Source organism: Melospiza melodia, chromosome 23 (genome assembly GCF_035770615.1).
Source record: "Melospiza melodia melodia isolate bMelMel2 chromosome 23, bMelMel2.pri, whole genome shotgun sequence".
Lineage (NCBI taxonomy): Eukaryota > Metazoa > Chordata > Aves > Passeriformes > Passerellidae > Melospiza > Melospiza melodia.
In genome coordinates, this window is record NC_086216.1 from 10,085,876 (window position 1) to 10,113,517 (window position 27,642).

At 45.4% G+C, this 27,642-nt stretch overlaps 1 protein-coding gene across 3 annotated transcripts in view; it reads left to right on the forward strand.

The window, feature by feature from the left end:
* UNC5D (unc-5 netrin receptor D) overlaps positions 1–27,642 on the forward strand; it is a 109,292-nt gene that overhangs the window by 16,850 nt on the left and 64,800 nt on the right. For all 3 annotated transcript variants that reach the window (XR_010030385.1, XM_063175084.1, XM_063175085.1), the window contains exon 2: positions 22,736–22,954. Coding sequence is in view for 2 of the 3 variants with exons in the window: in XM_063175084.1 (XP_063031154.1) it covers positions 22,736–22,954 (219 nt within the window). In the remaining variant the exon portion in view is untranslated. The remainder of the gene's footprint in view (positions 1–22,735; positions 22,955–27,642) is intronic.

Here is a 27,642-nt window from a genome sequence, read left to right on the forward strand (position 1 = left end):
ATATAAAAATAGGATAATATTCTGTTCTAGACAAGTGTTAATACACAAACCATTGTTCTATTTGTCCTGACTTTTCTACTTCTTACATGATTTTTCTGCTGACCAATCTCATGGCGGCTGCTTAGCTCTAACCACAGTTCTACTGTCTCTGAGCAGAACTTTCCCCAAACCCTATGATTTTATGAATTGATAAAATCTAATTTTATGGATACCCACACCCAGTGCCTGGCTCTGGGACAGGGCATCAGCTGCTGCAGATTTGGGGGATTCCACTCTGGAATCTCCAGATCTTCACGGGGAGCAGCTAGAGCAGAAACTCTGGGATGTGATGGTGTTCACAGCAGTCTTAGGATGAGGGAAGAGATGTGGATCTGACTCCATGTTTCAGAAAGCTTGATTTATTATTTTATGATATATATTACATTAAAACTATACTAAAAAGAATAGAAGAAAGGATTTCATCAGAAGGCTGGCTAAGAATAGAATAGCAAAGAATGAGAACAAAGGTTTGTGGCTTGGACAGAGAGTCTGAGCCAGCTGACTGTGATTGGCCATTAATTAGAAACAAGCACATGAGACCAATCACAGATGCACCTGTTGCATTCCACAGCAGCAGATAACCATTTTTCACATTTTGTTCCTGAGGCCTCCCAGCTTCTCAGGAGGGAAAATCCTAAGGAAAGGATTTTTCATGAAAAGATGTCCGTGACAATGATATATTAAAATTATACTAAAGCAATAGAAGAAAGGATTTCATCAGAAGGCTGGCAAGGAAAGAAGTGGAATGATAACAAAAGCTCGTGGCTCTCAGAGACTGAAACATCTGAACTGTGATTGGCCATTAATTAGAAACATCCAACATGGGCCAATCACAAATCAAAAAAACCCCACAAAACCGACCAACCCCACCCAGGAATTGTGTGGATAGTTTGGGAAATAATGGAAAGTTTCCCAACTGCTGTTGAGTTCATTGTGTTTTAGTTGGGCCCAGGAGAGCAGCCACCACCTCCTGCAGTTGATTATGCAAATGTGGATAAATATGTGAATACCTATTCCAACTTTTTATCCTCTGCAATCTAATGTCTCCCCTGACACAATACTCTCAAATTATCTTCAGTGAGTAATGACTTGCATTTAGCATTTTACACCAAACTGTCATATAGATCATTTTCTGTAATACTTTACATAAATTAGGAATCCTCCCCCGTGGAACGCGTGTGGCTGCCGGGAGAGGTTTTTTACAAGATTCAAAGTGCAAACAACACAATTCCGGTGTCATTTGGAAATCCGTGAAGTGGGGAACGTGGAGGTGACAGCGAATTACGGAGCCATCAGTCAGAGCCCTGCAGGCTTCCCCAAAATGGGATTTTTGCCTCTGGTGGCTCGGGGTCGTTATCCCGGTAATTGTTATCCTGATAATTGTTATCTGTTAATTGTTATCACAACAAGACAACAATTCTCGGGTTTCTGTGGTTGAAATGGCTCCTGAGGTGTTAGAAAGTCTTTTTTCCCAGCCCCACAACGAAAAAATAAGTCAAGATTGGTCCGTTCTGCTTTTCAAGTTGTTTAATTTCTCTGATCTATTCCATTCTCTCTCTGCCCTGCTGAGATCTGTCCAGCAGGTCGGGTTGTGGCACAGTCCCTGCCCTTGGGGTGCTGTTGGCTTTTTATACTAAAAACTACGTGTGCTTTATTTACAATAATTTCCCAATACCCATCACCTATGTCAGACAGTCTGTCTCTACTCTAAACCAATCCAAAAGTGCCACCGTCCCAGGAGAAGATGGAGGAGGAGAAGGAGAAGGAGAAGGAGAAGGAGAAGGAGAAGGAGAACAGGACACACCCAAATTCCTCAATTTTTCCTCTTGAACCCCCATTCTAAATCATCAAAATTCTACTGGGCCCACTGGAGCTGCTGTACTGGGCAGGCTGGAAGTGCTGTACTGGGCAGACTGGGAATGCTGGGAGGGGCTGCACTGGGCACACTGGGGGTGCTGTACTGGGCAGACTGGAGATGCTGTACTGGGCACACTGGAGCTTCTGTACTGGGCAGACTGGGAGATGCTGGGAGTTGCTGTACTGGGCACACTGGAGGTGCTGTACTGGGAACACTGGAGGTGCTGTACTGGGAACACTGGAGCTGCTATACTGGGCACACTGGGAGATGCTGAGAGTTTCTGTACTGGGCACACTGGAGCTATTGTACTGGGCACACTGGAGCTGCTGTACTGGGCACACTGGGAGTGCTGTACTGGGCACACTGGAACTGCTGTACTGGGAAAACTGGAGCTGCTGTACTGGGCACACTGGGCACACTGGGGCTGCTGTACTGGGCACACTGGAGCTTCTGTACTGGGCAGACTGGGAGATGCTGGGAGTTGCTGTACTGGGAACACTGGAGCTGCTGTACTGGGAATACTGGGGCTGCTGTACTGGGAACACTGGAAGTGCTGTACTGGGAACACTGGAAGTGCTGTACTGGGAACACTGGGAGATGCTGGGAGCTGCTGTACTGGGCACACTGGAGCTGCTGTACTGGGCACACTGGGGGTGCTGTACTGAGCACGCTGGAGCTGCTGTACTGGGCAGACTGGGGGTGCTGTACTGGGAACACTGGAGGTGCTGTACTGGGCACACTGGAGCTGCTGACGGGAGCGTTTTTGGGAACAGGACCCCACAGCCGGTATTTTCCCCCAGAGCTACTCAATGTGGCTGAATCATCTGTTCCTTTCATAGGCAGTGGGATTTTTGTTTCCTGTAATTCTCATTTTAGCAACTTCCCGTGCCAGCCTCAACTTTGCTGCTCATTTTCCCTGCCAGGATTCGCCTTGTGCTGAGCCTTGGACCTGCAGATTTGGAGTTTGGGGCTTGTGGTTTGGGGTTTGGGATTTGAGGTTTGGGTTTGTGGTTTGGGGTTTGGGGTTTGTGGTTTGGGGTTTGGGGCTTGGGGTTTGGGATTTGAGGTTTGAGGTTTGGGGGTTGGGATCTGGGGTTTGGGGTTTAGGGTTTGGGATTTGGGTTTGGGGTTTGGATTTGGGTTTGGGGTTTGGGGCTTGGGGTTTGGGGTTTGAGGTTTGGGGCTTGGGATCTGGGGTTTGGAGTTTAGGGTTTGGGATTGGGGTTTGGGGTTTGGATTTGGGTTTGGGGTTTAGGGTTTGGGATTTGGGTTTGGATTTGGGTTTGTGGTTTGGGGTTTGGGATTTGGTGTTTGGATTTGGGTTTGGGATTTGGGTTTGAGATTTAGGTTTGAGGTTTGGTGTTTGGATTTGGGTTTGTGGTTTGGGGTTTGGGGTTTGTGGTTTGGGGTTTGGGGTTTGAGGTTTGGTGTTTGGATTTGGGGTTTGAGCTCGGGGTTGGGGTTCAGGTTTGGGGCTTGGGGTTTGTGTTGGGGTTTGAGATTTGACGTTTGAGGTTTGGGACCATGCCAGCCCCAGTTCTGAATTGCTCCAGGGTTGTTTTGTTCCAGGTGCCTCAGGGCTGGCCAGGAGGCAGCACAACCCACCTCGCTGTGCCTCACTTTGGCACTAATGAATATTAAAGGCAGCGATTGGCGCTGTCACTGCTGTCCCTGTCCCCTGAGCGCTGTCCTGGCTGCAGGGGCCGTTTATGGCCACCAGCTCAGGTGACATTTCACAGGGACAATGCAGGGGCCATAAAAGGGGAGGTTTAGGGAACAAACACGGCCAGGCCGTCCAAACCCTCCCCAGGGCAGCCGTGTTTTGCTTTCCCTGTTTATGCGGCCACAGAGGAAGAGATAAAAATTTTATATTGCTTTTAACAAGAGATAAAAAGTGCTGGCGGTGGGACTGCTGTCCAGGGGATGGGGGACGGGGAATGAGAGGGAAAAGGGGAAAAACAGGGAAAATGGAAAAACAGGGAAAAGGGAATGAGAGGGAAAAGGGAAAAACAGGGAAAAGGGAAAAACCAGGGGAAATGGAATGAGAAGGAAAAGGGAAGGACAGGGAAAAGGGAACAACTGGGAAAATGGGAATGACAGGAGAAAGGAAGTGAGAGGGAAAATGGAAAAAACAGGGAAAAGGGAATGAGAGGGCAAAGGGGAAAACTGGGAAAAGTGAAAGTCAGGGAAAAGGGAATGAGAGGGAAAAAGGAATGAGAGGGGAAAGGGAAGGACAGGGAAAAGGGAATGAGAGGGGAAAGGGAAAAACAGGAAAAAGAGAATGAAGGGAAAATGGAAAAACAGGGGAAAGGGAATGGCAAGGAAAAGGGAATTACAGAGGAAATGGAATAACAGGGAAAAGGGAATGAGAGGGGAAAACAGGGAAAAGGGAAAGTCGGGGAAAAGGGAATGAGATGAAAAAGGGAATGACTGCTGTCCAGGGCACAGGGGAAAGGGAATGAGAGGGAAAATGGAAAAACAGGGGAAAAAGAATGACAGGGGAAAGGGAAAAAGAGGGAAAGGGAATAACTGCTGTCCAGAGGACAGAAGAAAGGGAATGAGAAGGAAAAGAGAATGAGAGGGAAAAGGGAATGACAGCAGGGCACAGGGGAAAGGGAATAAGAGGGAAAAGGGAATGACAGGAGCTTCAGGTGCAGCCCCAGGGATCCTCTCCTGCAGTGGGAATGAGGTGAATTTATCCTGGAATTTATTCCTCCCCTGGAATAACCCCATTGTCCCTGTTTGTGTTTTATTCACCTCAGTCCTGGCCCAGGGATAATTTTTCTCTTTTTGTCCTGTTCCCTGTGCTGATGGAGAAATTCCCCCACAAGGAATTGCCACCTCCACCCTCGAATTCCAAAGCAACGGTTTGGAATTCCAAGGTGGAATTTTTTGGAATTCCAGGTTGGAATTTTTTGGAATTTTTTTGAATATTTTGGAATCTTTATGAATTCCAGGTTGGAATTTTTCCACTGAAACCGTTGCTGCTCATTGTGGTTGTGGTGTTTAATTCCAGGAGAAAAAGGGATTTAATGTGCTCTGACGAAGCCAAAGTGCTGCTCCTCACCTCTGCCGAACACTGCAAGCTCCAGGCTTTGGGATTCACCAGGAATATTGGGTTCACCTGACCATGAATTGTTGCTTGGTTGGGCTTTTTGGGGTTTTCTTTGGGTTTTTTCCAAAGCTGGATCCAAGTTCTCCTGAAATGAACCTCTGACCAGAGAGTGCTTGGCAAACCCAACCTCTGAGCATCCTTTTTTCCTCTTTTTTGCTTCATTTTATGGCCAGATTTTATTAAATATTCACCCCCCAGCGTGCATTAGTTAAAAAGCAGATCAAGGGGGAGGTGGCCAGGACGGAAAATCCTCTCAGCCCTGCAGCAGAGCCCCTTCTCCTGCTTCACTCAGACACAGGAATTTCGTGGGGATTTTTGGTTGTTCTCCCCCTCGATATTATTCTTAATTAGCCCTCAAAACACGAGACAGAATGTGCCCGTTGGGGCTGAGCTCAGCCTAATTAACAGAGTATTGCACCAGATTCCAGCTATTATTGCTCTGCTGCTGCTCCCCGTAGGACACACAGCCCCTGTTTGTGTAGTTAAGGCTGGCTAAAAGCACAAAAAGGGAACTCCAGAGTTTTCCAAGCCCTTTTAATGCTGCCAGAGGGGCAGCGGGGGGGGTTTGAGCTGTGTCTGAGGGCACTGCAGGGAGCTGGGCCTCCCCAGCACCACGGAGCCTTTAACCCCAACAGAGTTAATTTATTTATTTTATATTTATTTCATTATTCATTTATTTTATTGTATTTTATTTTATTTTATTGTATTTTATTTTATTTTATTTTATTTTATTTTATTTTATTTTATTTTATTTTATTTTATTTTATTTTATTTTATTTTATTTTATTTTATTTTATTTTATTTTATTTTATTTTATTTTATTTTTTATTTGTTTATATTATTAATTAATGGAGTTAATTTCTTTATTTTATATTTATTTTATTATTATTTTTTACTTTTATTATTTATTTATTTTCTTTTATACCTATTTTATTTATGTATAATAATAATTAATGGAGTTAATTTCTTTATTTTATATTTACTTTGTTATTTCTTATCATTTATTTTTATTATTTATTTATTTTAGTTTATATTTATTTTATTTATTTGTAATACTAATTAATGGAGTTAATTTCTTTATTTTGTATTCATTTTATTATTTTTTACCTTTTTATTATTTATTTTTATTATTTATTTATTTTCTTGTGCATTTAAGGGAACACCACTCATCCCAGCACGTGGGCAAGAGCAAAGACAATCTCATTTTTACCTTGAACGTGTCTCATTTGTACCTGTTGATTTCTCAAGATCCAGGATGAAAAATCAAAGGCACAGGTTTAAAAACATTTAAACTCCATGTTTTTGTGACTCTCTGCCAAGGTCTCAAATCACCCCTGCCAGGGTCTCGAGCCCTCCAGGGCAGCCAGAGCAATGTCCTGGGTTGTGACACAGAAACACCACCCAGGCTGTGCTTGCTGTGCTTTTAATTTGGTAAATAAATAAATTAACACCATTCATTAATAATATAAATAAAAGAAATCAATATAAAGTAAAATGAATAAATAATATTTAAAAATAAACAATCAAAAGAAACAATAAAATAAATATAAAATAAATACGTTAACTCAAAAGAAGTGATGGAGTTTTGTGATGAAAAATGGCTTTAAAATGTCACAGCACTGCCCTGGTGGGGCCTGATAATGTTAATGACACCCAGGGCTTGTTTTCTGAGCTTGTGTATTTAAGGGAACACCACTCATCCCAGCACGTGGGCAAGAGCAAAGACAATCTCATTTTTACCCCGAATGCGTCTCATTTGTACCTGTTGATTTCTCAAGATGCAGAATGAAAGATGCCTGCATGGAGTTTAAATGTTTTTCTATCTCCTTAAAACTCTATAAACCACATGTTAAGCACACGTGAGATCTGTCACTGCCCCCTTCCTTGATGCTCTCAGATCTTTTTAGCGAGCCTTTTCTTATGGAAATGCAGATTATTATCTCCACGTTGTTTATCTCCTCCTCGTTTCCAAATCAACCCTTGCTGCGATTTCGGCTATTTCCTGCAGCTCGTGATTTCATAAATTCCTGTTCAGGCCCCGCTGTTCCCCGCAAGAGGAGATCAGAGCTGTCAGGCTTGACAAATAAATTTCCAAGCCCTGGAACAAAAGGGCCCCGAGTCCCCGAGCAGGCTGCGAGCGCGGGGTTAATAACGCTGCCAGAGGATGACTCAGGCGGCGGAGCAGGAACGAGTGATTTTATCATGCTGCAGATATGAAAAGGATATTGTTCACAGGGCACTGGAGCAGCGCTCCTGAATAATTCCCAGTTCTTCACAGCGACTTTGCTGGCAGATGAGCGGAGAGTGAGGGCAGAGCTGGGGGCTGTTTGCTGCACCTTGAGGGGCTGGGATGTCCCAAAGGGGCTTCTCTCCCCTCCTAAAGCTGGAAATTGCTCAAAGGAACAGGTTGGGGTAGAGGGGGTCAAGTTCCATCCAGGGGCAGCTCTGGGATGGGCTGAATGAGGGAGGGATGGATTGAGGATGGATGGATGGATGGATGGATGGATGGATGGATGGATGGATGGATGGATGGATGGATGATGAATGGATGGATTGATAATCAATGGATGGGAGCAGCTCCTTGGGATGAGTTCTTGGTGTTCCTGGGACACTCAGGGAGTGTCTGTGATGATTCCTGCTCAGCTGTCCGAGGCACAGCCCCAGTGACATTCTCAAGGCTCTTTAGGATCAGTTTCCATCCAGGGACAGTTCCGGGATGGGGTGAATGAGAGATGGATGGATGGATGGATGGATGGATGGATGGATGGATGGATGGATGGATGGATGGATGGATGGATGGATGGATGGATGGATGGATGCGACCAGCTCTTTGGGATGAGTTCTTGGTGCTTCTGGGACACTCAGAGAGTGCCTGTGAGGATTCCTGCTCAGCAGCCTGTCCCTGTCCAAGGCACAGCCCCGGTGACATTCCCAAGGCTCTTCAGGGTCCGTTTCCATTCAGGGACAGGTCTGAGATGGGGTGAGTGAGAGATGGGTGAATGGATGGATCCAAGGATGGATGGATGGATGGATGGATGGATGGATGGATGGATGGATGGATGGATGGATGGATGGATGGATGGGACCAACTCTTTGGGATGAGTTCTTGGGGTTCCTGGGAGTGTCTGTGAGGGTTCCTGCTCAGCAGCCTGTCCCTGTCCAAGGCACAGCCCCGGTGACATTCCCAAGGCTCTTTAGGATCAATTGGCGTTCAGAAGTGAGATGAAACCCTCTCCACTTTGTTCAGAAGCAAGATGAAACCCTCTCCACTTTGTTCAGAAGTGAGATGAAACCCTCTGCACTCTGTTCAGAAGCGAGATGAAACCCTCTCCACTTTGTTCAGCAGTGAGATGAAACCCTCTGCACTTTGTTCTGCCTCAGAGCAAAGCCCGGGGATGCCTCTGTCTCTGCCAGGCTGCGTGAGCTGACGAGGACGGGCTTTGTACATTATTAATCACAAATTGTCACCGCTGCCGCTCCTCTCTGTTCTCCGCTCCCAACACGAAGCGTGGCACCGCGTGCTGCTCCTCCAGATCTTCTCCCAGGGGTGACAAACGCTGAGGAAGCAGCCCCAGAGCAGATTTGCTGCTTTGTTGGAGGTTTGTCTCCCCTGCACGTTCTGGGATTGCAGCGTCTGTGCCCTGCTGGGTCTCACTCAGGCATCCAGCCGGGAAGCAGCAGGAATTTGAAGTCTTCCAAGCAGGGAAACCTTGCAGGGATCCTGCTCCACCACAGCTGGGATGTGACGGTGTTCACAGGGGTTCTTGGAATGGGGAAGAGAAGAGGATCTGACTCCATGTTTCAGAAAGCTTGATTTATTATTTTATGATCTATATTACATTAAAACTATACTAAAAGAATAGAGGAGAATGTTTCATCAGAAAGTTAGCTTCTGATGAAAGCTTCATTAGAATAGAATAGAATAGAATAGAATAGAATAGAATAGAATAGAATAGAATAGAATAGAATAGAATAGAATAGAATAGAATAGAATAGAATAGCTAAAAATGATAACAAAAGCTTCTGTCTCAGATGGAGAGTACAAGATAGCTGGACTGTGATTGGCCATTTATATTTAAAATATATTCTTGTCACAGTTATATTTTCTGTAAAATCTCTTTGTGGTGGTCCCAGGACGAGGGAAGAGATGAGGATTTTTCCTCCTGAGAAGCTGGGAGGCCTCAGGGACAAAATGTAAACATTGATTATCTGCTGCTGTGGAATGCAACAGGTGCATCTGTGATTGGTCTCATGGGGTTGTTTCTAATTAATGGCCAATCACAGTCCAGCTATCTCAGACTGTCTGGTCAGTCACAAAACTTTTTATCATTCCATTCCTTTCCTTTCAAGCCTTCTGATGAAAATTTTCTTCCATTCTTTTAGTATAGTTTGAATATATCCTTTAACATAGTTTTAATAGAATATATATCATAAAATAATAAATCAGCCTTCTGAAACATGGAGCCAGGATTCTCATATCTTCCCCTCATCCTGGGACCCTCCTGTGAACACCACCACAGTTGGTAATTGTTTTTTCCATGGGTTAAAATCAAAGGCACAGGTGCTTTTGACTCCATGCCAGGGTCTTGAGCCACCCAGGGCAGCTGGAGGAATTTCCTGGGTTCCAAAAAATCTCCATAATTTTTGAATTGTTGGGGGGGGGGGAAAAGCTGGGAGTGTTTTGAGATGTTATTGCTGCTTTTTGTTGTGAGAGCACAGAAGTGGCCGCTCACCATCTCCCTGACCTGTTAGGGACAAAAAAAGAGCAGATTTTCATCAATTTTCCAGCTCTGGGTGCTATAAACCCCCCAGCATTCAATCCCAAGGTCTGTATTCTGTATTTCTGAGCCATTCTGCTTTCAGTCTGTGGGCTGCATTTTGCCGCCTCTCCAGCCATCAGCCTCCACTCCCAAATTGGAATATTCCCGCTCCTAATGGCATGAAAACCCCTGCAAATGGGTGCTTGTTCAACATAAAAATTACCAGCAATTTGAGGCTAAGTCATGGAGGATGTAATGACTTGTATTACAAGGTTCAGGAAAATTGAAGTGTGAATTGGGATCTGAAGGGGCGGCTTTGTTCTCTGCCAGGAGTTCGGTCCTGAGCAGGACCTGAGGAAAAATCACTGCCCTCCCTTTCCCTTTTTTTCTCAGAGCCTTTTATCTGCTGGAAAAGCTGTTTGGGTCGTGGTGTTCCCTTTTTCCCACGCAGAAAAGAAATTGGGGTTGTTAACTGAGTGATAGCAGGGGAAATTCTGATTTCATGGAGGCCCGAAAAGAAAAAAGAAAAGCAAAAACATTCCTTTAAAAATCAACCCAAAATCTCAAAGTTTCCTCCTGTCTTAGGGGATAAATGAGGCATTTTCAGGATGCTGGGCTGGCCTTTCCTGAAATGCTGAAACACAAGGGGCTGGTGGTCCCTGATCCCAAAGGCAGGAATTTTTCCCATCAGCAAATGCTGGAGATCCCAGAGCTGGCGTCACCTGCAGGGCCCTTTCATGGAGATCTGTAAAATTCCTAGAATTGTGTAAAATTTCTTAAAAAAATGGTGGTAAAAGCCTCGTTGGGATTCTATAAAAGATCAGAAAGTGCAAAATTGAGTAAAAATTGCTCGAAGCCGGGCTGGAAATGGGGAAGGGAAGCTGGGACAGCGGGAACGGCTTGGATTTGAGGGGAGGTGGGGAAGGAGCTGTCCAAGGTATCCCTGAGGATCTCAGGGCAGGGAATGCGGCCGGGAAATGAGGAAATGAGGATCCTTTGGAATCCTTTGGGATCCTTTGGTGCTGGCAGCGCCGGTCCCTCTGCAGAGCCACCAGCTGGAAATCTTTACCATGACAAAAGCGTCTCAACCAGCCTAAAATGCCCTTCAGCGTGAGAAGCAGCATGGAGCAGGATATGGAAAAGATTTCTCACAAAGTAGCTTGTGATTCAGATGGAAAATGTCAGGTTTTGAAAATTATTAATCTTTGTGCTGCACAAAACCGTCAGCTGTAGGGGCGGCGGGTGTGGGAGGTTCCTGCGGGAGAGCGTTTCCAAAAGGGGCTTTTTTGGGGGTTGTTTTTCTCGTTCCCTTTGTTTTTTTGGGGGGTTTCTTTTGTTCCTTCCCCCCCCACGGGGGTGCTGAGTAAACAGGCAGCTGAGGCTGGTGATGGGGACAGCAGCAGAAGTGACAGGGAAGGGAGTGAGGTGGTGACAGCAGAGTCAGGGGAGCGTCACCAGCACGGGCCGTGATTCAGTGCACGGGGAAATGGGGTGGGGGAATGGGGAAAGGCTTGGGGAATGGGAAAACAGCTCCTGGGGGGTGGTTTGGAGTGGGAGAAATGGGACTGGGATGGGGGAGAATGGGAATGAGTTGGGAAATGGGAAAACAGCTCCTGGGGGGTGGTTTGGGGTGGGGGATAATGGGACTGGGGTGGCGGATAATGGGAACGAGTTGGGGAATCACAGAAATGGGAAAACAACTACTGGGGGATGGTTTAGGGTGGGAGAAAATCAGAGAAATGGGAAAACAGCTCTTGGGGGGTGGTTTGGAGTGGGAGAAATGGGACTGGGATGGGGGATAATGGGAATGAGTTGGGAAATGGGAAAACAGCTCCTGGGGGGTGGTTTGGGGTGGGGGATAATGGGACTGGGGTGGCGGATAATGGGAACGAGTTGGGGAATCACAGAAATGGGAAAACAACTACTGGGGGATGGTTTAGGGTGGGAGAAAATCACAGAAATGGGAAAACAGCTCTTGGGGGGTGGTTTGGAGTGGGAGAAATGGGATTGAGGTGGGGGATAATGGGAATGAGTTGGGAAATGGGAAAACAGCTCCTGGGGGGTGGTTTGGGGTGGGAGAAATGGGACTGGGATGGGGGATAATGGGAACGAGTTGGGGAATCACAGAAATGGGAAAACAACTACTGGGGGATGGTTTAGGGTGGGAGAAAATCACAGAAATGGGAAAACAGCTCTTGGGGGGTGGTTTGGAGTGGGAGAAATGGGATTGAGGTGGGGGATAATGGGAATGAGTTGGGAAATGGGAAAACAGCTCTTGGGGGATGGTTTGGGGTGGGGGATAATGGGACTGGTGTGGGAGATAATGGGAACGAGTTGGGGAATCACAGAAATGGGAAAACAACTACTGGGGGATGGCTTAGGGTGGGAGAAATGGGAATGAGATTGGGGAATGGGAAAACAACTCCTGGAGGATGATTTGGGGTGGGAGAAAATCACAGAAATGGGAAAACAGCTCTTGGGGGATGGCTTGGAGTGGGAGAAATGGGACTGGGATGGGGGATAACAGGAATTGAATTGGGAAATGGGAAAACAGATCCCAAGGGATCGTTTGGGGTGGGAGAAAATCAGAGAAATGGGAAAACAGCTCCTGGGGGATGGTTTGGGGTGGGTTTATCACTGAAATGGGAGTGGAGAGGTTTCAGGTGGCTCTGTCCTGCTCACCCTGGGCTGGCTTCAGGCAGGAAAAAAGGGGGAAAGTTCCAGAAAATCCCTTGTGGGAAGCCCTGGCTGTGAGGATGTCCTGGGGTGGGCAGTGAGGTTTTCTCTCCCTTCCAAACCAGGGCATGGCAGGGCTGGGTAGGGTGGGTTTTGCTCTCCCATTTTTTGTGGGATATCTCATTGCTTTATCCAAAGTTACGTGAGTGCAAAGGGAAGGGTGAAACAAAAACTGCAAAATATTCTGAAATCTGGTCGTGTCCTAGTGCAGAAAACAGCTGATGGGAGCTACAAACACCCATAAATCCAAGGCCTCGCGGGCTGTAAAAATAATATTTAATATTTAATTTCAATTGAGGTTGTATTTCAGGAAATATTTGTAGCAGAACACCCTGAAAAAGCACAAAAGGAGCAGCCAGAACAGGCTGGGTGTGGAACCCAAAACTGCTCCAGTGCCTGGCTCCCCCTCCTTGTTTGCTGTGTTCAGCTGCTGCAAACACAACATTGAAATATTCCTTAAATGTCACTTGTTGCTCTGATGGAATTTACAGAGAGATCTGCAACATCTGTGGCTCAGTCTCTCTGCACGTGTAGAAAACATCAATTAATTGGATTTTCCCTGTTGTCAGGGACATTGGACACTTCAAAAACTGGGCAGAAATCCCAAATTTGTTTTGTTAGGCAAAAACACTGTAAAATTTTACATCCCACTCTTTATTGTTTAACTGCAGCTAAAGTTTGTTTCCCCAATCACAATGAAATAAAATTCCAGATGATGAAGATCCATCATTAAATTCAATTTGTGCAAAGTGCAACGAGGAGATTCCTGCCAATAGAGCCAGCACAGGATTTTACAGGAACTGTGAAATCTGAGTTCCAGATCTTCTCCTCTAAACTCCTGTTTAAATTCCAACACTGCACGTTGGAATTATGTCTATTAATACTTAATGGGCCCAATTTTCTCAGCAGTTCAGAGTCACCTGGAGGAGCTGCAGCATTGCTCAGTCCAGTTTTAATGAGCTCGTTGGGGATTTTGGGCTCAGTTGTTGAGAGTTGCTCTGTGATGTCTCACTCAGCCACTGAGTGTCCCTAAATTGTAATTCCCTCATTTATTTATTGCTGTGCTCTCAGCACTGCAATGAAGTTTTTGGAGCCTGGTTTCTCTCTCAGCCTGGCTGGAATGAAGCTGAATTTCTCTCTGAGCTCCTGTTGTGCTGTTTTTTTGTTGGTTTTTTTTTCCAAATGAGCGTTTCCATATCGTTGTCTCAGTAATTAAGTTTAACTGAACCCAGATCTCATCAGAGACACAACTCTGGGAGCGAGGCAGGAATCAGCAGGTGAAACATGAAATTTGGAGGAGGAGAGGAGTTAATTTGGGTGGAGTTAATTTGGGCGGAGTTAATTTGGGTGGAGTTAATTTGGGCGGAGTTAATTTGGGCAGAGTTAATTTGGGCGGAGTTAATTTGGGTGGAGTTAATTTGGGCGGAGTTAATTTGGGTGGTGTTAATTTGGGTGGAGTGAATTCAGGTGGAGTTAATTTGCGTGGAGGTAATTTGGGTGGTGTTAATTTGGGTGGAGTGAATTCAGGTGGAGTTAATTTGGGTGGAGGTAATTTGAGTGGTGTTAATTTGGGCGGAGTGAATTCAGGTGGAGTTAATTTGGGCGGAGTGAATTTGGGCGGAGTTAATTTGGGCGGAGTTAATCTGGGCAGAGTTAATTTGGGCAGAGTGAATTTGGGCGGAGTTAGTTTGGGTGGTGTTAATTTGGGCAGAGTTAATCTGGGCGGAGTTAATTTGGGCGGAGTTAATTTAGGCGGAGTTAATTTGGGTGGAGTGAATTTGGGCGGAGTTAATTTGGGTGGTGTTAATTTAGGCGGAGTTAATTTGGACAGAGTGAATTTGGGTGGAGTTAATTTGGGTGGAATTAATTTGGGCAGAGTTAATTTGAGTGGTGCTAATTTGAGTCATGCTAATTTGGGCAGAGTTAATTTGGGTGGTTCCCTCTTTGCCTTGCTCACCCATTTCTCCTGTTAGTCTGGAGCACTGGGAGGAGTTTTTGGTGTGAATCCAGCGGGCTCAGGGTGAGGTCTGTGCTCTCTGCTGGGCCATAAATTGCATTTTTGGTGGCTTTGGACAGAAATTTTCCTCTCAGGGTTCCTGGCTGGAATTGCTGAGGGCAGCAGGTCAGGTCAGGCACTCAGAAAAGTCTGATTCTCCTCACACACCCCATGCTGGGACACTTTTATTTCCAAATCCATCTCTTTGGGGTGCTGGAGGATCCTTCATCCCTTTAAAGATTTATATTGATCCAAGGAAAAAAAAGAATCTAGATGTTAAATAAATGTATGAAAGATTCTTCAAGTTTGTAACCCACTTAATATTTAATAAATGTAATACATCATTTTTATAAATAAGTGTGGCTGGGATATAAATAAATTGAGGATACAGAAGGGATTGCAATAGGATGCACATTCATCTCTGTGGCACAGGAAGGGTCAGCAATGTTTTATCAACAAATTAATCCTCGCTGGGGAAAATAAATGCCCTCCCCTCCTGCAGCCACCAGGGGTGGGGTGGTTGGGGGGAATTCCTTTCATAAATTCCACAAAATTGGAAGTGGACGAAATGGGTCTGACATTCTCAGAATCATTCTGAGAGAATCAGAGGAGAATGAGGGCTGGAGTTGGTGGGTAAAGGTGGGATTGATAAACTCCCTTCTCTTTTTGGGGAACAAAGGGGAGAGTGAGGGGGGCCAGGGCAACAGGGATTGAGGGCTGAGTTTGGGAGAGGAGATGGGAAAGGAGGAGATGAGGATTGGAGAAAGGAAGAGAAGGAGGTGAGGATTGGGAAAATGGGAGAGGAGGAGGAAATGAGGATTGGGGAAAGGCAGGAAAAGAGGAGATGAGGACTGGGAAGTGGGAGAGGAGGAGGAGATGAAGATTGGGGAAAGAAGGAGGTGAGGACTGGGGAAATGGCAGAGAAGGAGGAGATGAGGATTGTGGAAAGGTAGGAAAGGAGGATTGGGGAAATGCAGAGAAGGAGAAGGTAAGGACTGGGGAAAGGCAGGAAAGGAGGAGATCATAATTGGGTAAAGGAGGAAATGAGGATTGGGGAAATGGCAGAGGAGGAGGGGAGATGAGGATTGGGGAAAGGAGGAGATGAGTGTCGCCCCAGCTGTGCTCAGTTTGTGCTCACTGTCCCCAGATGTGCTCGGTGTCCCCAAAACCCCGCCATGATCCAGCAGCAGAGGTGACAGCCTCGAGTGCCCCAGCCTGGCACTCAGCAGCACAAATGAGATTTTTAACTCCCAGCTAAGAGGGGTTTGTGCCTGAAGATCCCCGGCTCGCTGCTGGGGGATTTGCTTTTCCTTTTTAAAGTCCAGATTTATTTCCACAACTCACTGCATGTTCAGTTTTTTTGGAGTTTTCACTGCGGAAAATCGCCGGGAGGGATGGATTTTGTCTTCCTCAGCTGGCAGAACAATTTTCCACCTGTCGCCCAAATATTTGATGGGAAGGATTAGGGCAGAGCCACTGGGAGTTCATCCTTTATATCCCTGGGAAGCAGCAGGGTCTGGACGAGTTAATGTGGGATATCAGGGGGGAGATGGAGCTGCAGCACTTGTGGATCGCAGAGTGGGCTGGGAATGCTCAAACTTTGGGAACACAGGAATGAGCTGGGCTGGGAATTTGGGAGTGACAGGAACACAGGAATGAGCTGGGATGGGGATTTGGAAACACAGGGATGAGCTGGGCTGGGAATTTCAGAACACAGGAATGAGCTGGGCTGAGAATTTGGGTGTTTTGGCAACACAGGAATGAGCTGGGCTGGGAATTTGGAAGTGACAGGAATACAGGGATGAGCTGGGCTGGGAATTCTGGAATGATGGACACATGGGGATAAGCTGGGCTGGGAATTCTGGAATTTTGGGAACACAGGAATGAGCTGGGCTGGGAATTTAGGAGTTTTGGGAACACAGGGATGAGCTGGGCTGGAATTTTACAGATCCCTGGGTCCCCACCAGAGCTCCCTGAGGAGCACCTGCCCCTGGAAGTGCTGGGTTTGCTGAGGGTTTCATTGATCTGTGGAGGGTTCATAAATTTATTGGGAATTCATTGATTTATTGAGAGTTCATTGATTTATTGTGAGTTCACGGATTGATTGAGGATTCATAAATTTATTGGGTTGATTGAGGGTTCACAGATTCATAATTTTATTGGTTTATTGAGGGCTCATTGATTTACTGTGAGTTTGTTGATTTATTGAAGATTTCGTTGATTTGTTGAAGGGTTCACTGATTAATTGAGAGGTTCACTGATTAATTGAGAAGTTCACTGATAAATTGTGGGGTTCACTGATTAATTGAGGGGTTCACTGATTAATTGAGGGTTCGTTCATTTATTGAAGGTTCACCAGTTTATTGAGGATTCTTCCTCACAGGGAAAACATCAGTATCCAGTAAAAAACCCGCTGTATTGTTGAGCAGAGGCATTTAAAGTTCATTAATAAACTAAATCTGGCTTTGGGCTGTACAGCAGCCAGGAAAAAATATCAGGAATTCTGCTAAAAGCATTGAAAAAATCAGGAATAGATGGAGATGAGCGAGCTGGTGTGGTGGAAGTGTCCCTGCAGGGATGGGATGGGATGGGATGGGATGGGATGGGATGGGATGGGATGGGATGGGATGGGATGGGATGGGATGGGATGGGATGGGATGGGATGGGATGGGATGGGATGGGATGGGATGGGATTTGTTCCTGGCTCTCCCATTTCAGTTTTGCTAAATCCCCTGTCTGGGGGCCTCAGTAAATCAGGACAAGCAACAGAGCCAATCAAAGATTTCACAATCCTTGGTGAACAACAAAATCTGCCATTTCCACCCATTTCTGAGCGCTTTCCAAAAAACCCGCTGCGCGTGGGGGCCAGGGTCATCTGATGAAGCAAATGTAGGCAAATTTCACTGAGCTGCTTTCCTGACTGAATAATGACTCAAATTTCAGCATGGAAACAGTTCCAGGCAGGAGGAAATGCTCTATTCTGGAACAGGATTTTCATTTTTCCATCCCCTGGCAAAGCTGACGCTTGGGTTTGTTTGGTGCTGGAGGAAATCCGGGCTGGAGAGGGTTAAAGTCCAGCAGGGATCGGGGTGGGAGGAATGGGAATATTTGGAATATTGGTCAACTCCAGTTGGGTTTCTGCTCCTGGATGGATTTGTCCAAAGGAGGTGTTGGGATGGTTCCAGCTGGGAAAAGGATTTTTCCTTCTGGACTGGGGCAGCAAACATCCAAAAAGCATCCAGAATACATCCAAAGACATCAAAAAAGCATCCAAAAAATCTAAAAAGCATCCAAAATCATTCAAAAAGCATCCAAAAATAATCCAAAAAGCATCCAAAAAATTAAAAAAAAAATTCAAAAAGCATCCAGAAACATCCAAAACATCCAAAAACCATCCAAAAAACCCCAACAGAATAGCACAGTGCTGCTGGCAGGATTTATAAATTCAGGAAAAAGGAGGCAAAGGGGAAGGAATTCCTGAGCAGGACAAGGAGGCTGGAGGGAACTGGGAATATTTTTATGTGGGAATGGTTCCTGTGTCCCTGCAGGAGGAATTGCTTCAGGGCAGTCCCATAAATCAGGGAAATCCTAAATCCTTGGCAGAGAGAGGGAAAATCCCAAACCTCAGGCAGAGAGAGGGAAATCCCAAGTCCCAAATCCTGGGCAGAGAGAGGGAAAATCCCAACCCCAGATAGAGGGAAATCCCAAATCCCAAATCCCAAATCCCATGCAGAGAGGGAAAAGAGCTCCCTCTGATTCCTCTGCCGGATCAGAGAGGGGAATTCAGCCCCGTTTGGGACTTTCAGAGCTTTGTTTTTCTGGCACCACAAAGTGGAAGAGAAGTTGTGTTTGGACACTTGGGAAAAGTCTCTGCACAATTTATTGCCAGATTTATTTGCTTTTATCATGAGTTACTCGGCTTGTTGGGAACACTTTAACTTTTGGGTTGGTTTTTTAATGTAAAAAGAATAATGCTGCTCACTTTTAATAATTCTTAATTTGAAAAACAAAAAAGATATTTCAGAACCCACAGCTTTTCACTGGTTTAAGATCTCATTTTAACATCTAAATTATCCTAATCAGTTTTGAAATACTGACTCATCCCTGCCTGCTGCTGTCCACATCTCCTAATGTGTTCTGACAGCAGCAGTGTGTTTATTTCAGAGAAGAATTTAATGTTTGGTCCTAACTTTCTTTTTTTTTCTTTCCCCTCCTCTCTTTTTCATTTCTATTATTGTCATAAAAAGATTTAAAGTCCCTTTTGGCCTCGCGTGCAGAGCATAAAACACAAAACCCTTCCTGAAAGGTAATTTTCCAGGAATGAAACCCACTAGAATTGTGTGTCAGGCTTTGCTCTTCAGTTTTGCTGCTACAAAACTGATTTTTTTTTAATATTTCTAAAGGGCTTGAATCCCAAAAATTGACGTGGAAAATCTCAGGGATTTGCAATCAGCTCAGGGGGAATGGGAATTCTGAGTTTGAGTTAGGGCACAATAGAGGTGATCACAAGAGGAAGAGGTAAAATCCTGAGGATTAAGGGCATTTTGGGAGAGGCTCCTGCAGGTAAATGGGGAAATGTTATAGGAATAAATAATTAATAATAAATAATAATTATTGTTACAGAAATAAATAATATCCTCCACCTAAGCAAGAATGTCCTGCAAGCAGGAATTCAGGCAATTCCAGGTGTAAACCACAGAAATATCTGTGTGAGTGTGAGGGGAATGGGGAAATGTTAAAGGAATAAATACTTATTAATAAATAATAATTAATAAATAAATAATGTTACAGGAATAAATAATATCCTCCACCTGAGAAGGGATGTCCTGCAAGTAGGAATTCAAGTGTAAACCACAGAAATATCTGTGTGAGTGTGAGGGGATAGGAAATCATTCCTGTTTTTGTGTGTGCTGCTTGGATTTCCAAAGGAAAAGATTCACCAGGGTTTACCTGGCCAGGTTCCCAAAGGAAAGTGTCAAAGGGAAAAGATGAACCTGAGTTTACCTGGTTGGATTTCCAAAGGAAAATGCTGAAGGGAAAAGATGAACCTGGGTTTACCTGGGTGTGGGATCTCAGCACCTCAGGACTGATGTGCAGAGAGACCGAGACCACCCTTGGGTGGCTCGGGGGTCCTGGGATGTTGCCAGAAGTGTCTGGTGGCTGGACTTTGATCCTGCATGGGAGACGACACCTGTATGAGGATGGGAGGATCTCACTGGGATAAATGGTGAAGGGATGGGTTAATTAGAGTGTGAAACACAGGGTTTAGGATTTCTGTACAGGCGGGTCTGGAGAAGCAAGATGGAGGAATTGGGGCGTGTCCTGTCCTTCTTCTTCTTCTTCTTCTTGGCCTCCATCTTCTGTGGTGATGGTGGCACTTTGGGATTGGTTCTTACTAAAAGTGTACTGGTCAATAAGGGCAAAAGGTATTGGGGAAAATTGATAAATATTGTATACATAATTTTGAGTATAAAGATAAGTGACCACCCCGGGGGCGCTCAGTGTGCTCATGGCTGGCTGCTGTGCAGACCTCTGTCGGGCTGAAAGAAAATCTTTTAGATAAACAATTAATAAACACTGAAGACCGAGAAAAAACCTGAAGGCTCTTCTCATCCTTTGAAGCGCGGGCTGTCCAAGGCCACCCCGGGCCTTTCCAGGTCATTAAAACAGCTGAAAGAAACCGGCACCTGGGCATGTGTTGCTTTGTTCTTCCAAGTTCTCCTAAGCCTTCTGATTTTTACATTCTTGTAACAAACTTTCTCACGTGTTTTTATGTAAATAATTATTATTTTACATTCTCTTCTGGAGGAGGAGAAATTTGATGGACTGTTGGTTTGTCCAGTGTCATTGGAGAGATGGCACTGTCACCCTCCAATCCACTGTCGCTTTTGAAAGTTTATAATTGTTGGAGTCAGAAATTAAACTTCCCTTCTTCTTTTTACCTTAGAAGTTTCAGTGTCTGCATCGTTTTATTTTGTGTCCTATGTGAGAGGTTTTCATGGGGAGGGAGCCACTCCCAGCCTCAAAATCTCCCTGACACCCAAAAAAAAAAATCCAGATCACACATTCCAGACACAACCTGCCAGGAGAAATCCGCCCTGGGTTTTGTGGGGCTGGGATTTCCTCCTCCGTGCCTTGCCCTAAATAGCAAATTCAGTGGAATAACTCGGGGTCACTGGGAGTTCTCCAGCTGGGGGATCCTCACGGGCTCGGCTGCTGCTCCCCCTCCACTCCAGAGCTGCTGGAGCCATGGTGGGAGCCTGGGAGTTCCCAGCATCTCCAAAATCTGACAATATTTTTGTTCTTTCTTACAAAACTCGGACTGAATAAAGCCTGAAGGGGATTTAGATTGACAAGATGGAAATTGGCATCAGCTTTAGGGAGTAAAACACTGGAAGTTGTGATGGTGTTTCGTTGTGATGGTGTTTTGTTGTGAAAGCACTCTGGGAAGGGGCTGAAAGCACTGCAGTGGTTTGAGGGTGGCTGTGATTTCCCAGCACAGCTCGGGGAGTGTTTGCACACACAGAGCTCCATGCTGAGGGACAGCTCCCAGGATTTAATGGAAATAAAAGAATGTTCTCATTCTTCTGTCACCTCCTAGACATGGGAATGTGGTGTTTGTGAGGTCCCCAGGAGGAGGTGAGAGATGAGAATCTGACTCCAAGTTCTCAGAAGGCTGATTTATTATTTTATGCTATGTTATATATATTATATTATATTATATTATATTATATTATATTATATTATATTATATTATATTATATTATATTATATTATATTATATTATATTATATTATATTATATTATATTATATTATATTATATTATATTATATTATATTATATTATATTATATTATATTATATTATATTACATGATATGATATGATATGATATGATATGATATGATATGATATATATCATATCATATCATATTATGCCATACTAACATTATACTAAAGAAAGAGAGAGGATACATCAGAAAACTTGACAAGAATAAACAATGAAAACTCATTACTGACTCCCCAGTCAGACACAGCTGATGGTGATTGGTCATTAATTAAAAACAATTCACATGGAACCAATCAAGCACTCATCTGTTGGTAAACAATGTCCAACCACATTCCAAAGCAGCCAAACACGGGAGAAGCAAATCAGATAATTATTGCTTTCATTTTTCTCTGAGGCTTCTCAGCTTCCCAGGAGACAATCCTGGGCAAAGGGGATTTTTCGGAAAACATCACGGTGACAATTTAGGGGTTCAGTTTTCCTTCACAGCACCACAACTTCCCTCTCATCTGCCTCAATTTCGTTGCTCTGGGTTCCATCAGCTCCTGGCGCTCTTCCCTCCCAGCTCCCTCCATCCCCACCCTGTCCTGTTCTCCCCCAGCTCTGCTCTCTGCTCTCCCTGCAGGAATCAATCCCTCCTCACCCACACTTGTCGCTTTCCTCTGAATTTCCGCCAAAAACCGACAAAGTGCTGAAATGAATTCAGCACCGCCGGAGATCAATGGGAATTTCCTGGGTTTGACAGCAGCAATGAGGGTTGGACAGGGTGGGAGCTGTTCCAAAGGCAAAGCCTCTGCTCCAGGGCCTCGGGAATTCGGGAATTGAGGGACCTGGGAATTGAGCCCTGATGGCAGCTGAGGATGTGGAGAAGGGCTGAACCCCCAGGTCCCCACCTGTTTTCTGGTGGTTTTGGGGCTGTTTTGTGGCATTTGGCAGCCCTTACACTTCAATTTTTGATTTTTTTTCTCTCTGTGTGTGCATGTCCTTTCAAAGCCCAACCAGGCAGCTCTGCAAGTGGTCCGGGAGTAAAACCAATCCTAAAAAAAACTGGAGTAAAATCAATCCTACATAAAACCTGGAGTAAAACTGATCCTAAATAAAACCCAGAGTCAAACCGATCCTGAGAAAAACCAATCCTAAATAAAACGCAGAGTTAAACTGATCCTAAATACAACCAAGAGGAAAACTGATTCCAAATAAAACTCGGAGTAAAACCCATCCTAAAGAAAACCCAGAGTAAAATGGATCTTAAATAAAACCCAGAGTAAAACCGTTTTGGAGGAAAACCAATCCTAAATAAAACTCAGAATAAAACCGATCTGAAATCAAACCCAGAGGAAAACCCATCCTAAATGAACCCCAAAGTTGATTTTTTCCCTCCAGCAATAAAACGAGATGCTAGAAGAACCATGAAAAACGGGATTTTTCCTCTGTTTGCCTTTCAGGACATGAGAACAGCGAGGCCCTGCCCGAGTCCCTGCCCTCGGCGCCGGGGACCTTGCCTCATTTCCTGGAGGAGCCCGACGATTCCTACATCATCAAGAGCAACCCCATCGTGCTGCGGTGCAGGGCCGTGCCCGCCATGCAGATCTTCTTCAAGTGCAACGGCGAGTGGGTGCACCAGAACGAGCACGTGTCCCACGAGAGCCTGGACGAGGCCACAGGTGAGCAGGGGCTGTTCTCAGGTGAGCAGGAGCCACTCCCAGGTGAGCAGGATCTGCCCCTAGGGTGAGCAAAAAATGCTTCCAGGTGAGCAGGAGATGCCCCTAAGTGAGCAGGAGCTGCTCCTGGGGCAGAGGAGCTGACCCCAGGTGGGCAGGAGCTGCCCCAAGTTACCAAGAGGTGCCCCAAGTGAGCAGGAGCTGGGAATAGGGAAACTCATTTTTGTCGGATTCCTGCTGGGTTGGAGACTGGGGTTCCCCACAGCCCCTGTTGTTGTGGGATTCCTGCTGGATCTGCCCTCAGCCCCAGTTTTTATGGGATTTTTGTGGGGTTGGAGCCTGGGGTTCCCACCAGTCCCAGTTCTTATGGAATTCCTGCTGGATTGAACCCTGGAATATCCCCTCAGCCCCAGTTTTTGGGGGATTCCTGCTGGGTTTGCCCCCAGCCCCAGTTTTCATGGGATTCCTGATGGGTTGAACCCTGGAGTTTCCCACCAGCCCCAGTTCTTATTGGATTTTTTGGGGGGGTTGGATGTCGGAGTTTGCCCCCAGCCCCAGTTTTTATGGCATTTTTATTAGGTTGGACCCTGGGGTTTGCCCCCAGCCTTTATAGAATTCCTGATGCGTTGGACCCCGGAGTTTGCCCCCAGCCCCAGTTTTTGTGGGATTCCTGCTGGGTTTGCCCTCAGCCCCAGTTTTTATAGGATTCATGCTGTGTTGGATCCTGGGGTTTGCCCTCAGCCCCAGTTTTTGGGGAATTCCTGCTGGGTTTGCCCCCAGCCCCAGTTTATATGGGATTTTTGTTGGGTTGAACACTGGGGTTTGCCCCCAGCCCCAGCCAGGGCAGGAACTGGGGTGGGAATAACCCGAGCAGGAGAAATCCACAGCACCCAGAGCGTGTGGAAGAGAAGAGAAGGAGAAGGGAGAGATTTGGGAGCGATCAGGAGATTTTATCAGCTCCGAGCGGAGCCTGCAGCTCCTCTCATTTAGTTGATAAGTATTGCAGACCAATTTGTTGCTGTGGCTCCACAATTCTGGTTGTTATTGCTTTCTCCCCTCTCCCCTCCCAACATTGCTAGGCAACCCCCAGCCTTGGCAGCAGCGCTCTGTGTACAACACCTTCTCCAGCAACACAAGAAATTCCTTTTTTAGAGGCAAAAATGCCATTTAAAAAGAAGTTACACCTCTTAAAGTAGTGCTTGGCATTCTTTTGAAGTGACACATTCTGAAGAAGTTTCGTATTAGAGGTTTTTTTTTTTTTTTTGTAAATGCTAATCTGAATGAATTTTAATTTTTGCAGTTACCTTTTCAGAAATAATTTAATAGGCGTAACCTTTACTTCTAAAGGCACTGCTGAATCAATATGGGAGAAATGTCGTCCCTAAAAGCTTTCCTTCCATATGGTTACAGAAAATCTCTCTGTGAGTGCTGCAATTATGTTTTCTAAGCTTTAGGTTAATAACAGAACAAACCAAGATTGGTAACACAAGGTGGGGTTTAAATGGCATCAGTAACGTTGGGGTCTGAGATTGGGAGCAGCAGGGCTGGGTTTGGGTTGGGAGAAAATTCATCTGGTTCCAGCTCCCCTGTGTGAAAAATGCCAATCACTTGTTTTTAAAAATTTAAAAGTTTAATGGCAAGAAAATGGTTATAAAAATAGCAATATAATTAGAGTAATAAAAATTTTGGACAATTTGAATTAAGACAATATGAGATAATAGAAACAAAGAGTTACAGACATCCGGGTCTTCCCCTTTTGCCCTCTTTTTCTGGGCAAAATAAGCCCAAAAAGGACCCACTTTAACAGAGGATTAACCCTTAAAAGCAACAGCCTGTTGCATATTCATACACCTCATCCATGATACATAAATTCCATTCAAACACAGGATTCTGTCTGGTCAGTGTCAGCTTCTTCCTCTGAATCCTAACATGAGCAAGGTGGGAAGAAGTTTGTTTCTTCTGATAATGGAGCACTAAATTATTTTTCTCTGAAAGATTTAGGTGGCTGCTATCTCACGATGAGTCCTTTCTTTAAAAAAAGTATCTTACATAGCATCATTTCTATTTTAACATTATGTTTTAACCTAAAACTATATTCAACACATTACTGAAGAAAATTAATACAGCATAACTTTCTAACATAACACATATACATTTTAATATTTGTGAAAAGCCAAGAATAAAATAGGCATTTTTCACAGGGTGACCCCAGAAAGGTTGCAGGGCTGGACTTAGTCCAGGGCTGGAGATGCCCCAAAGGCTCTGAACCCAAAACCCACTGCAGGCCTGTGTCCAGGTGGATCCTCAGAGCACAAAAATCCAGAGAGAGGCAGCACTGAGGGGAATTCTGTCACCAGGATCCCATCCATAGCCAGGAATTCCTTTGGAATTCTTCCTCAGCCTTCAGAGCAGCAGCTGTTGGGATTTTTGGCATTCACGTGCAGTGCCCTCATTTCTGGAGTCCAGTCTGGGGCACAGCTGAGTCTGTCCTCAGGCACAGCCTGGATCTGCTCCAGCTGGGAAAACTGCTCTGGGTTTGGTGCCAAAAGCGGGGATTTTGGTTAAGGGGGGGTCTGAGCTTTTGAAATCACCTTCTTTTAAATATATTTAAATATGCTGACTGCATTATTTCTGAAATTATCTAGAATAAATGGGATCATTTTCATATTTTGTGCCACTGCAGTTCCCATTAGGACTCGAAGTTCTAAGAGGAGCATGAATAGGAATTTCCCCGATTTTGAGTATCGATGGTTTTCATGCTGGAAGTATAAGCTGGTTTTCTTTAATTAAACAGGGTCTGACCCTCTGCATCTTTCCAGTGCTTGTGAAGCATCAAAATCCCCAGAGGTTGGGGAGGAGAGGTGAAAAACAGCACCCAGAGCCCCAGGCTGGAGGAGTTTGGGTGCTGGATGGACGAAAAGTGTCCAAACTCCTGGCCCAGGAGCTGCAGTGGCACTCGGGGTGTCCCAAGGCTGGCACTGCCCACGGGTGGCTTTGCCACCATGATGGGCGCAGAGCCCAAATTTCCATGATTTTGGTTTTACAGGAGGGGAATAAAGGCCTCAGAGCGGCCCAAGAGTGTCTGTGAGCAGGGCAGGGAGGGTTTTGTAGGATTCTGGGGATGTCTGGGACATTCTATATGAGGGGAATAAAGGCCTGAGAGTGTCTGTGAGCAGGAGTAGCAGGACAGGGAGGGTTTTGCAGGATTCTGGGCATGTCTGCAAGGTTTTACATGAGGGGAATAAAGGCCTCAGAGCGGCCCAGGAGTGTCTGTGGGCAGGAGCAGCAGGACACTGAGGACTTTGCAGGACTCTTGGGATGTCTGGAAGGTTTTGCCCGGAGTGTCCCCATGGTGGTTTTGCTGCTCTGCCTCTGCTTTTCCTGTTTATTCCCCAGTGTGGCAGAGCAGGGATTTTGTTCTCTCCGTGCTCTGCCTCATCAAGGGAGAGCCCAGCTCGTGGATGCTGCTGTGATGAAAGCGTGGTAATTAGTGGCTGATTAATTTCCCTTTGCTGCATTTCCTGCACGCTCCAGAACCTGCCTGGCTATTTCAGGTTGGGGTTGAGCAGAAGCTCAGCCCCGCTCGCAGAGTTTCCTTGTCTGATAACTGGAAGGATTACAGCAATAACTGCTGTCAGTGTTTTTCTCATTTAAACAAATAAAGCTGACAAATGCCGAAGTTCTCTGCAGCTCCGTTGTGTTTAGTACACGGAGAGCAATTATTCATCTGCTGCCAGCACCGGTCTGTGCAGCTCCAACATCCAGCAGAGCCCATTAGCATTTCAGTGCCACAGCCAGCACTTGATATTCTGCACGGCTCTACTGTAAAACAAAAGATGATGGTTCTAATTTGCACAATAATTTAAAGGGTTGGGCTGGCGGTGCTTATTGGAGTTATTGGAGGCGCAGGTAAAATGTCGCGGTGCTTTACGAGGTGCCTGCTTTGATTTGCAGAGATTTTTCACCCACTGTCACTCCCCATGAAGGATTTTCCCAGTGGTTCCCAAGGTGCAGAGGGGAGGTGGATGTGTTTGCTGGTTGAGAGGAACGGAGGATTTGTCTTTCCAAACAAGCTGTGGGTCTGCTGGTGGATAAAACCAGCACCGGGAGATAAAACCAGCGCTGGGAGATAAAAGAAAAAATGGGAAGGATTCCACTGATTGATGAATGGAAAAAGAGATTTGCCTTTATTTATAAACTTCAGGTTTGCTGATAAATTAAATTAGACATTGAAAGATGGGGAAGAAAACCCCCCAAATTCCGTAAGAATTAAAAATTAAAAGGATGAATTATACATTAGAGGAGAATCTTTGGGATCAGGTGTTCAGGGAAGTCTGAACCTCTCAAGTACCTCAGAAATGGGGAAAGACAGAAGGAAATTGGGATAAAAAGGGAGGCTGTATTCTCTAAAACTTGGAGAGACCCCAGGGGATGCCCCATGGCCTCTGCCTTTATTGAAATAAACTAAAAAGACTCTTCTGTCTCCTTTTTGGACATAAACCTCTGGTGTTTGTGGATTAATTTTCCTAACACTGGTGAAATACAGGGGTGATAAATGGAGAATATTCCTCTCCTCCCAATAGGTTTGCTCTGTGTCGTTGTTCCTAAAACAAATGGAAATAGCGGCGCTTTCTCCATAAACAAAGCACAACTTCCCCCAAAGACCCCGTGCTCTCCAGAGGTCCCGTCCA